The sequence below is a fragment of the Hypanus sabinus genome, chromosome 16, assembly GCF_030144855.1.
Source record: "Hypanus sabinus isolate sHypSab1 chromosome 16, sHypSab1.hap1, whole genome shotgun sequence".
Lineage (NCBI taxonomy): Eukaryota > Metazoa > Chordata > Chondrichthyes > Myliobatiformes > Dasyatidae > Hypanus > Hypanus sabinus.
Genome location: NC_082721.1, coordinates 61,788,145 through 61,801,024, shown reverse-complemented (window position 1 = coordinate 61,801,024; position 12,880 = coordinate 61,788,145). Strand labels below are relative to the sequence as shown.

The 12,880-nt window shown below is 38.4% G+C and overlaps 1 protein-coding gene across 1 annotated transcript in view; it reads right to left on the bottom strand.

Moving 5' to 3' along the window:
- Positions 1-12,880, bottom strand: part of stxbp2 (syntaxin binding protein 2) — an 85,286-nt gene that overhangs the window by 33,927 nt on the left and 38,479 nt on the right. Inside the window, exons 6-8 of the mRNA XM_059991911.1 lie at positions 9,091-9,194; positions 7,183-7,331; positions 5,122-5,206 (exon numbers count right to left, since the gene is read on the bottom strand). Of these exons, the coding sequence (XP_059847894.1) occupies positions 5,122-5,206; positions 7,183-7,331; positions 9,091-9,194 (338 nt within the window). The remainder of the gene's footprint in view (positions 1-5,121; positions 5,207-7,182; positions 7,332-9,090; positions 9,195-12,880) is intronic.

Below are 12,880 nucleotides of genomic sequence, written 5' to 3'. Positions count from 1 at the left end.
TGAGCATCAAGCTAGCAACTTGCCTCATAAAAAAACAGGCAAATGCTATGGAAGTGGCAGAAATGCCTCCTGATGCACTGCAAAGCATGAAAAGGAACATCACAGCCATCTTGAATACCAAATGACTGAACAGTCTCGATCAACCTTGCGGGACTTTGTCAAATACCTTCATCAGCTTTCCTGGCAACTTTCTCAAAAAACTCTAAGACTGGTTAGACACAACGTACCATGCACTAAGCCACGCTGACCATCCTTACTCAGTTTATGTCTATCCAAATATGCATATATCCGGTCCCTTAGAATACCTTCCAAATACTTACACATGACTGATGTCAAGCTCACCAGCCTATAATTTTCTGATTGATTTAAACATCTCTTTTGGCTTCACACATGGATTATCAGAAGAGAATTTTATCTCTTGTAAACCTTTTGCTCTAACATATCCTTAAAATCCTTTTGGATTCTCCTTCAATTTGTTTGCTAGGGTATCCTCATGCCTTCTTTTAGTCCTGATTTCTTTCTGTTCTCTTGCATTTCTTATACTCCATAGGCTCCTCATTTGTTCCTACCTTCCCTATACCTGCTGTGTACTTTTCTTTCTTTTCACCAGCACCTCAATATCTTTTGGAAAACCAAGATTCCCTAAACCTGTTACATTTACCTTTTATTCTGACAGGCACATACAAGCTCTGTACTCCCAAAATTTCACTTTTGAAGGCCTCCTACCTTACATTTTTACCAGTAAACAGCCTGTCCTAATGTACACTTGCCAGATCCATTCTGATACCATTGAAATTGACCTTTCTCCAATTTAGAATGTCAGCCTGAGGACCAGATGTATCCTTTTCCATAATTATCTTGAAACTAATGGGATTATGACCACCTGCCTCTTAGTTCCTAATAGCACACTCCCTCCTTGGGAGTCCTATATAGTGATTAAGGAAACTTTCCTGAACACATTTGACAAACTATCCCATCTAGTCCTTTTACCATATGAGAGTCCTAATTAATGTAGAAAGTTAGAATCACCTTGTATTTCTTGCAACAGTCTATGATCTCTCTGCAAATTTACTCCTCTAAATCCCACAGACTGTTGGGTAATCTGTATATAGCCCCATTAAGGTGGTCACACCTTTCTTATTCCTTAGTGCCATCCATAACACCTCACTAGACAAGTTTTTCAGTATATTTAACAGGGCTCTGCTGTGACATTTTCCCTGACAGCACCACCCTTTAAACCCTCTCGCTCCGGTGTCTAAAACAACAGAAACCCAGAATACTGAGCTGCCAGTACCGCCACTCCTACAACCAAGTCTCATTAATGACTACAATATTATAAATCCAGGTGTTGATCTATGTCCCGAATTAATCTGCCTTTCCTAGACACTTCTTGCATTCAAATATACGCAGCCCAGAATATTAGCTGATTCCCGACCTTGTCTGAGGGCTTAACAACATGTGTCCACAACCACTCCACTATCTGTTCTGGCACTCTGTTTCCCACCCCCATGCAACATTAGCAAACCTTCCCGCTGGGGTATTAGTCCCCCTAGAGTTCGGGTGCAAACCATTTCTTTGGTACAGATCCCACCTTCCCTAGAAGAGAGACCAATGATCCCAAAAATCTGACACCTTCACTCCTACACTAACTTCTTAAGCCACATGTTAAACTGTATAATTTTTCTGTTATTTCTGGCCTTACTAACATGTGGTATGGGTAGCAATCTGAGATCACAACCCTGGAGGTCCTGTCCTTTAACTTAGCACTCAACTCCCTGAACTCATTCTGCAGAACCTTGTCACTCTTACTACACATCATTGGTACCTACATAGACCAGGACCTCTGGCTATTCACCCTCCCAATTAAAAATGCTGAGGGCTTGATCCAAGATGTCCCAGACTCTGGCATGCAGAAGGGAACATACCGTATAATCAGAACAAAGATAAAACCTCAAAATACCCATTTTAACACTGTCCTGTCCAATGATGGTTGCTCTGCTTGTCCCTGCCTCATTTTAATTTGTTCTTGCCAATCAATCCTGATAGATGATTGGCCGCTGCTCAAAACATCAAACTGCTATGAGTCAATGCCTTATGTCCTCAATCGGCAAAACTGAGTGAGCCCCTTCTTCTCATGCTTCGGATCTCTGGTTGGCCGCTGCTCAAAATAAGAGCAGGAATTGGTCATTTTGCCATAGTTACTTGACTCACCTTTCAAAATGATCATGGTTGATTATTTCAACTCTGCCAGTTCTCCATATTGCTCAATTCCCTGAATGTTCAAAAATATATCCATTTCCTCTTTAAATACCTTCAGTAATTTAAACCAAATATTATCGGAGCAGCATTCGGTACATCGCCTGTACTCTCCCATTCCATCAAGGCTGATTTATTATCCCTCTCAATCTCATTCTCCTGCCTTTGCCCCATAATCTTTGACTCTCTTACTCATCAAAAACCTATCAACTTCGATTTAAATATATCCAATGACTTGGCCTCTACCACTGACTATGGCAATGAATTCCAGATTCACCACCCTCTGGCTAAAGACATGTCTCCTCATCTCTACTGCCCTGGCAGTGTGTAGGTAGGTAGGAGGTTAAACACCTTCTCAAAAATCATCCGAGCCAGAAGCTTTCTTCGGGGTTTTCAATGAGAAAACTTTGTGACTGCAGAAAGTTAAGTAAAATACAGAATCGCCTATATACACTAATGTCTGAATACACTTATACTATTGATTACCCTCATGAGAATACACATTTGTAAAATTTCATAATTATGCTGTGCAGACCAGAGTGAACACATGGCACAATAGCTCAACAGTGATAAACCATAAACATTATACTTCCTTCAAAGAACATCTACTTAATGTTTACCAATGTTAAGAAAGCTCAAGACTCAGATATTGCTGTTTCAAGGGCAAGAAGGGTGGATGGAGATTAATCTCTTTCTATCGTGTGTGCTTCAAGTTCAAATCCAAATTATCCTATGTGGGAAATGATGGAAAAACAGCTCACTAACAGGAGGTGAGGCTTATACAAAAACAAACTGCATGCAAAATGTACAGTGCCTCTAGAAGCCAGAACATCTCTTCCAAAAGTGACACCCTACGATTCAGAGGCAGTACCTTCTGGTCCTAGACTCCCCCATTATTGGAAACATCCTCTCTATATCCACTCTACCTGTCCTTTCAATATTCTGTATATTTCAATGAGATCCCCCTATTCTTTTAAGCTCCAACAATTGATTATAGACCTACAGCCATCAAATTATCATCATGTTAATCATTCCATTCCAGCAAACACTCCTATAAACCTCTGCTAGACCCTCTCCAGTGCTAGCACATCCAATCCTTAGATATGGGACCCAAAACTGCTCACAATACTCAGAATGTCATGTGACCAATGCCTTAAAAAGCCTAGCTCTACAGTGCTATGGCATGGAGATTACTCTCCATCTCTTAACCTCTTATCTAATGGATTCAATGATTCCACTAGTTGGTACACACAGCAAGCTCCCCTAGTGCCCTGAAGAACATTTATCCTTAATATTATATGACCAGACATCAACAAGTCACTTATCAGAACATGGTCTGTGGGACTAAACTTCCCTCAAAGGATTTCTGAAAATAATAGAAAACAATTCTTGAAGCTCCTGGTGATGTCCTGTAGATGTGATTAAAGGTGTACAGATCTTCACATGTTCTGTATTGAAACCCAATGTATCTTTATCACACCCCCTTTACATTAGTCATCTTTGAATATACCCATCATAAAAAAACCTTCCAAAATTGCTACAAAAAAAACCCCCAAAAAGGAAAAAGAATGGTCCGAATGATTGTAGCTCAGGATATTTAGACAACTGCAACCACCCAATCCACAAAATTGCAATTTCTTGTGGTATGTAGGGTTTCCGTTCCCTCAGTTTTAGTTTGGGTATCATTCTACAGATTGGGATTTGCATGTGAAACACATCATGTTTTTATTTACAAGAGCAGAACACGCGAAAACTAACGAATTGGTATTGTATCTTTCCAAATAAAGACACACAGTAAACAGATAAAGGTACAATTATTTACCCTTAGCTGAAATGTAGTAATTGTTCGCATTCTGGAAGAAAAAACACAGGAAACTGGAATGGACAAGGAAGGATGGGCCAGAGGAATGAGAAAGAACAGAATTTAAAAGAAAAAGTGAGAAACAACACTGATACAAGAGCTGTGCCCCTACCCCACAAGGTTTACTCCAGAGATGTTCCAGAAAAATAAATCTCGTTTATACATCAACATCTAGGTAACATTCAAGTTCAAATCTATTCTAAAAAGTCATCATTGGTAGTCTGTAGCATAACTGATATTCAGCTGTCAACATGGCCTAGTATCGTTGAAGTCAAGGGGTTCCCAACCATAATGGCATGGACCTCTAACAGAGGGGTCTGTTGTCCCCCAGGTTGGCAGCCCCTAGCTGGTTGTTCACTGAACAAATCTGTGCAATTGAAGCAAACACATTAATATAGCTAACTGTCCCTTTTGGGTTCCAGCTTAATGTCTTTGTTCTGATTATATTAAGACATTTTCTCATTTTAACGTGTGCAATGCTACAATACAAAAGGAATACTTTTTCAAAGACGGGAATTGTTTTCAATTCAAAGGAGTGATTGCCAATAATATGTCTGGGACTTTCCCATTCTGAGACACAATACACCTACTGAAAGCAATAACTATAGTCCGGAGGAGGAAGTTTTACACACAAAAAACTAAAAACTCCAGAAGCTAGAAAATAACTAAAGCAACAAACAATTTGCTAGAACTCAGCAGGCTGACCAGCATCAGTGGGAGGAAAGGAATGTCAACACTTTGGGTTGAAACCCTGCATCAGATCCTGACGAGTTCTTCCCAGAAGATTGTTTGTTGCTCCACATTCCAGCATTTGCAGTCTCTTCTGTCTCTCTAGAAAATAATTGGTTTGATTTTGGACCCAGGTGCTAGTCAGGGAAACAGCCATTTGCTACTTGAGTTCCCAAAGAGAGACTCATTAATCACAGGAGGCATTAAATACAAACTAATCCTGTGTTAAAGATGACAGCACGGATAACCAGATGAATAAACAAGTGACTACTTACTTCTCCCATGCTTGGATTATCAGCTTTGTATGCATTCAGTTTATCATGAACCAGATTTGCCAATACTGAGTTAAGTTTTGGGCCCCTAAGACAAAATAAAGAGAAAACAAAATTCACAATGCAAGTAGTTTGCGTTAAGAAATGAGTGTTTGTGGGCCGGAATAAAGAGGTGGGAGTAATATTGGGTCCAAACCTTGTAGTTGGTCAAGAAAGGAGGCATTATTGAAAAGACTAATGTGCGTTTCTTAAAATGAGGGGGTTCAAAGCTCAAAGTAAATTTATTATCCAAGCACGTATATGTCACCAAATACTACCAAGATTCATTTTCTTGCAGGCATTTGTAGCCGAACAAAGAAATACAACATTGAAAAACTATACACAAAGACTGACAAGCAAGCAATGTGCAAAAAAGTGTGCAGATGCAACAAAAATAAAGCAAAGCAAAGCAAAACAAACCACAAACACGAGTCGCAGAGTCCTGGAGGCAGGGTTTAGGCAATGAGCAGAGATTGAGTTGCCTTGTACTATACTCTCTGGAATTCAGTAGAGGGGTTCTTATAGAAACATAAAATTATGAAAGAAATTGTTAAGGTAGGAGCAGGAAAGCTGATACTGTTGGTAGGTGAGACTACAACTAGGGATGTAGCCTCAAAATTCAAGAGACTACATTTAGGATCCAGATGATGACGAATTGTTTTTCCTGGAATCTATGGAAATCTCTGCCCAAGGAAACAACAGAGGTTATTTCATTAAACGTTTAAGACACAGTTAGAAAGATTTTTGCACAATAGGGGAAATCAAGAGTGATGGGGAAAAGTAGATGGAGCTGAGTACATCATCAGATCTTACCGAATAAAAGAGCAGGCTCAGCGGGCCAGATGACATACCTCTGTTCCTATTTCTCATGTTACGTTCTTTATGTTTTATCACATAATACTTCAACTCCCACAAAATTTGCTGAATCACAGTGTTGCTTGGCCATCATTGAACAGTCAGTCAAATAAAAGAATTTCAAATACAAACACAAGAGATTCTGTAGATGCTGAAAATCTTGAGCAGCACACAAAATGCTGTTGGAATTCAGCAAGTCAGGCAGCATTTATGGGAGGGAATATGTAGGGATGTTTCAGGTCAGGATTTATTTCCCTCTATAGATGCTCAAATACAATGCTGTATACCACCTTTAAAAGAAGCAATTGCAAACATTTTCTTGTCAGAGTTATACAGCACTAAAACAGGCCTTTTGACCCACTGAGTCCATGGTCCGATTCCCTCTTATATTAGATTCTCACTTTTTCAGCCCTTTAACTCTTCCACCTATTCCCCTCCATAGATGCTGCTTGATCTGCTGAATTCTTCCAGCATTTTGTGTATTGCTCTAGATTTCCAGCAGCTGCAGAATCTCGTGTTTATTAATCCCAATTTGCTTTATTCTCTCCATATTCAACACCTTTCTAGATTATACTCACTCATCTACACACGAGGAAATTTAGAGTGGCATATCACCTTACCAATTCACATATCTTAGGGATATAAGAGAACAGAGCACCTAGGGGAAACTGACAAGGACACATGGAGAAAGCGTAAACTCCTTAGTCAAAAATATTCCAAAATTATCAAGCACAAACCTTGACTTTACTGTGGAATGATGATAAACTCTAAGTTAAAAATTTACTGAATTGCTTTCAGAATATTCACTTTTCCAGAACTTAAGTTTCATCTTCCTGCCATTAATAAGATCTTTGCATAATCAATAGTCTTTTTTAAAACCAAGCTGTTAGAAATTGCATCACCCCTTACTTATCTCATTACCTCCCTTGCTCTTTTCAGTTTTGGTGACAGGAGCAAGTCAGTGCTCAGGGGATTAAGCTTCTCAGGTCTGTTCCTTATTCAATCATAATCTGTACCACAAACCTATCCATCCACCTTGATTGGTAACCGAATGAAATTTAACCTCCACTCAGTACACTGGCAAAGGGTATTCCAGAATTGCACAATCTTTTGTATGATAGTGTTCTATCAGCGTACATCAAAAGCCATGCAACTTTTGAAATGACATACTTTCTGTATCTAACAGCTGGATATTCCTTTAGAGTTTCACATAATGTTGCTATCTGTTCAGCCATATCCTCCAGCAAGGCACTGTTGCTGTCTGCTGCATGATCATTGAAGAGGTGATAGAATGAATCCATTGAATCCAATGAGAACACCTTTTGGAGATTAAACAAGCAGAACATGGATCAGTCACTCGAACTACACAAACAACATTATACTGTCTTCAATACTTGAAGTAAGAATTCTGTTTCATTAAAGAAAAACTTGAAAATATACTTTTGACAATATGGCACCACTGTAGTGTAGCTGTTAGTGCGATGCTATTATACAGTTTGGGGCAGAGTCTGGAATTCAATCCCAGCTTCCCCTTTAAGGAGTTTGTACTTCCTCTCAGTTAAATGCATGGATTTTTTCTGGGTGCTCCGGTTTCATCCCATAGTCCAAAGATTTACCGGGTAGGTTAATTGGCTTTTGTAAATTGTCCCATAATTAGATTACAGTTAAATTAGTGTTGTTGGGGGTTGCTGACTCGAAAGGACAGAAGGGCCTAATTGTACTGCATCTCTAAATAAATAAACAGATTTTAAAAAATGAAAATGCAGCAAAAGCATCCAAGTTAATTTTTTCTTTTTCTTTTTAAATCTTTTTATTGATTTTTAACAAATATTGATGTTTGTTTTTGTAGTACAAAGAGCTTGAGAATACATAATAGGTTAAAGTATAAATACAAATATGATAATCCATATATAACCTCCCAAACTCATAGTAGTTACAGAAAGTGGAAAGTTAATTTTTTCTAGGAGTTTATTTAAAGCTATACAAAAAGAAATCAATAGAAATGCTGATGAAGTTAATTCTGCAGTATTGTGTTGTGAAATGTTCCTGAATCTATTAACCACTCAATCCTAAAATACTGAAGAGTACTAGGATCTTGGTAACAATGTGTACAGTGCTTTAGATTTCACTGCTAATGTAATGACTGCTCTATAATGTTCCACTGCTAAAGTAACAGTTTCTCTGTAGCAGCAATGTTTGGGTTATGACTGGAGATAACGGGGCCTTTGAGGAATGTATGTTAGCCAATGAGTGGGATGTTGTTCTTTCTTGTGAGTCTGGGATCAGGGATTTCGTGGTCTTTTGCCGGGGAGAGAAGACATGAATGGAGAGTGTTGGTAGACTGCTGGACAGAGTGGAGGAGGAGCGAGGGTCTGAGGGTCGGCTACATTCAGAGGAGGTCGACAGGGAACAAATGAACGGAACAGTGAGCTCCAATGTTCAGCATTAGACTGTTTCATGAGAATGGGCCCTTTTTTTTTTATTTACCAACTATATATACTTAAATTAATTACAAAGCTCAATCATTTAATCACATATTGTGTACTGTCTGTTATTTTGTGGTACTGATTTGTAACAGGGCATACATTGCGCAGCATCCACCCAAACAAGATTTCTTAAGTTTGGTCGAGCCAAGGGCTGTTTCCTCCTAGATTAAGCCACTAGACAAACTGAGAGTTACAAACGTATTTGCAGATATTTTAAAAGTGTTGACTAGGGTACAAATGAGATAACAGTTTTAATAGATACAATTATGTAGTCAGATCAAAATTTCTCATTTAAAAGTTGAATATGCCGAGTTGTCCGAATGATTTTTATTGAATTTGAATATATTAAATGAATTTTAATACTATTTGATGTAAGTTCATAAGCACAAGGCATCACTTTAACTGTATTGCAGAAAAACTTTAAAGGTAGCTCCCCAGAGTGCAGTATCTTTTAATTTACCTCAATCAGAAAGGACTTTATATGGTAAATTTATAGTAACTGCCATTCATCCGCTCATACAGTACAATCTAAAAAAAGTTGCACACAACTTAATTGATCTATAATTCAAACACACTTGTGGCAATTGCTCACCTGGGACTCAAGAGGAAGAAAAGATGCATGTATTTCTTTGAGGGTTTTGATGACTTTTGTGCATCGAGATTTTCCAAGCTCAGTAAACAGTGAATTGGGGCAAGCTGTGAGAAACAAATATGATTGAAACAAATTCACATTCACATTTTTCAGGTACATTATGACAGCAAATGCAAAGACTTAACAGATGAAAAGGATAGTGCCAGAGTGTGGGGGAAAAATGTAACCTCTGAATGACTGAAACTGAAAGCTCAAACAAAAAATGTTAATTGTATTGTAAAGGATAAATTTAGTGAGCATTTTATAATAAAATTCTAATTTTGATTTATTTCTCGTTCTTCACTGTCCCATAAGCAGACCATTCCTCTGGGCTATGGACAAATTAGATTATATGGAAGACTAGTATAAATTATACCTTCACATCAGGAGTTAAAACATTTTTGAATTTTGCTTTCAGGAACAATTTGGTAGGAAAAATAATACTCATCTTCAAGCACAGTTAAAATCCAGTCCATAAGAGCATAAGATATAGGAGCAGAAATAGGCCACACGGCCATCAAGTCTGCTCCGCCATTCAATCATGGGCTGATTCAATTCTTCCAGTCATCCCCACTCCCCTGCCTTCACCCCATACCCTCCGATGCCCTGGCTAATCAAGAACCTACCTCTGCCTTAAATACACCCAATGAATTGGTCTCCACAGCCACTCATGGCAACAAATTCCACAGATTTACCACCCTCTGACTAAAGTAATTTCTCCACATCTCAGTCCTGAAGTTGTGCCCTCTTGTCCTAGAATCCCCTACCATGGAAAATATCTTTGCCATACCTAATCTGTCCAGGCCTTTTAACATTTGAAATGTTTCTATGCGATACCCCTCATTCTCCTGAACTCCAAGGACTACAGCACAAGAGCTGCCAAATGTTCCTCATAAGGTGACCCTTTCAATTCTGGAATCATTCTCGTGAATCTTCTCTAAACTCTCTCCAATGTTAGTATATCCTTTCTAAAATAAGGAGCCCAAAACAGCACACAATACTCCAAGTGTGGTCTTATGAGTGTGTTATAGAGTCTCAACATCACATCCCTGCTCTTACATTCTATACCTCTAGAAATGAATACCAACATTGCATTCACTTTCTTCACAACCAACTTAACCTAGAGGATAACCTTTAGGGTATCCTGCACAAGGACTCCCAAGTCCCTTTTCATCTCTGCATTTTGAATTCTCTCCTCACCTAAATAACAGTCTGCCTGTTTATTTCTTCCAAAGTGCGTGACCGTACAATTTCCAACATTATATTTCATTGCCCATTCCCCTAAACTATGTAAGTCTTTCTGCAGGCTCTGTTTCCTCAACACTACCTGCTCCTTCACCTACCTTTATCTCATTGGCAAGTCTAGGCACAGACACACACACACACGCAATATTGGAGGAGCTCAGCAGGTTAAGCAGCAGCTATGGAGAGGAATAAAGAGTCCGTATTTTGGGTCGAGAACCTTCTTTCAGCATCGACAGTTTATTTCCCTCTATAGATGCTGCCTAACCTGCTGAGTTCCTCCAGTATTGTGTGTATTACACTGGATTTTCAGCATTTACAGAATCTCGTGTTCAAAACTCTAATTTACATGCACTGTACTTTTGCTGAAATTGCAAAATTTTATTCTGCATCACTTTCCACTCACTACCTCAATGTAATTAGCATGGAATGATCTGCCTGGATGGCATGTAAACAAAAGTGTTTCCTGCATCCCAGGACTTGTAACAAATACAAAACAATGCCAATAACCTGGAATTCAACTGTTCAGAAATCTTGATGGTTCAGCATCTGGAGAAGTTATTGGTCCAGAATGTCGGAGCAGTTCAGATGCAGGTGGTGAGAGGCCAGAGCTGTGAGTTCAGTGCACAAATAGGACTATGACTGGGTTCCAGAGCACCACTGGTCAGTACTGTAGGCAAGTCTGTGCCAGAGTGAGTGTGTTGGCATTTCCTTTGCCTTTTAAATATCTACTAGGAGCACCATAAAGGAAAGCAGCATCCAGCATTCAGGATGCCCACCATCCAGATCATGCTCTTGTCACACCATTGCCAAAAAGAGATACAGGAGCCACAGGACACACACCACCTGGTTCAGTTATTATCCCTCAACCAGCAAGGAGGAAATCTTCACTCACTCCAACACTGAACTGATTCCACAACTTATGGACTCATTTTCAAGGTGCCAGCAACATGTTTCCAATATTATTTATTTATTACTGTTTTGTTTTTTAAATTTATTTTGTATTTACACAATTTTTTGGCATTTCACATTGGTCATTTGTCTTTGTGTGTTCAGCATTTCATTGATTCTATTGTGTTTTTTTGTATTTACTATGAATGCCAACAAGAAAATGAATCACAGGCTAGTATATGGTGACAAACATGTGCTTTGATAATAAATTTACTTTGAATTTTGAATTCAGCAGGCTCGCTGTAAAATTTATTATACCACTGTAACATTTGAAGTAAAATAAGTGTTCAAATATTAATATCTAGAATGATCTAGAAAACTTGTTAGCCTGGCATCCAAGTCCTAATGGTACAGAATTAGAGTTTTACTGCATAATATTTCCATTGAGTAAATGTTCATGCAGCTGAAGCTAATATATCTAGCTTTTGACAAGGATGGTTGGTGTGGTGAAAAGGAAAGGAATTATAACCAACTGTCATAGGCGTAATCTAAGGGGAAACTTTGCACTTACATTAAGAAAAAAAACCCAACTTGACCAGATAGATTCAATGGAAAAGGAAATGTCAAAGTAGGACAGTATTCTGAATATGGAAGTAGTTCTAAATGTTTTGAATTCAAAGGGATACAAAGCATATCTTAATTAACCTCAGGTCAGCTGTTCAAAACTGTTCTCTCAGGTAGAAACATTTCAATTACAGTTATTCAGTTACAATATGGATGCTTTTTCTTGCCATATACTTCTATATTCATTTCAAATACAGACTAGCCACCTTGAATCTGGCAATACTGTTCCACTGATGGTTCAGACATAACTTTCGCCTAATTTCAAATTTCTCATGTCACCGCATCATCCCATTGCCATTGTTTTGGTGGTGCCATTAGCAGAAACAGCTGTTGGCAGGGTCATTCAAAGAAGCAAGTCATTACTCTTATTCTGCATTTCTTTTTATAACCTATGCTTATATAGTCTCAGTCATATCTTCATTGAATAAAGGAAGTGCTTCTTGTGGTGTAAAGCACAAACACCACATGTTATCTATAAAAGATAAAGTGGAAGTTCTGAGAAAACAGTGGTGTGTCTGTGAAAAGCATACATGATTTGTATAACATTGGCTCTTCCAGCTTATATAAAAGAAACTAAAAGTTGTTCCATTTCTTTGCTGATAGCAAATCAGAAGAACAGATGTGCATAAGGAAAACAATGAAAGATGGAAGATGTTCATAACTAGATAAAGTTTTCATAAAGTGGTTTAAACTGTGTCAGCGAAGGTGTAGGACTATCAGGAGAGATTGTTAAGGAACAAGTAAAATTATTTCATGAAGAATTAGGACTGGACTACGAGTATGATTACAGTGAAGGGACGCTTCAGCATTTCAAACACAAGTATGGCATAAAATTTCATACAGTGTGTAGTGCGAAACAGTCAGCAGACAAGGAAGTAGCTGCTGAGTCTGTTGACCTGTTTGCCAAGTTAGTTTCTGATGGAAACTTATTAAGTAATAAACTTCATTTACTTTTCATTTATTGTTTATTTTTTCTTTATTATCCATATTGTAC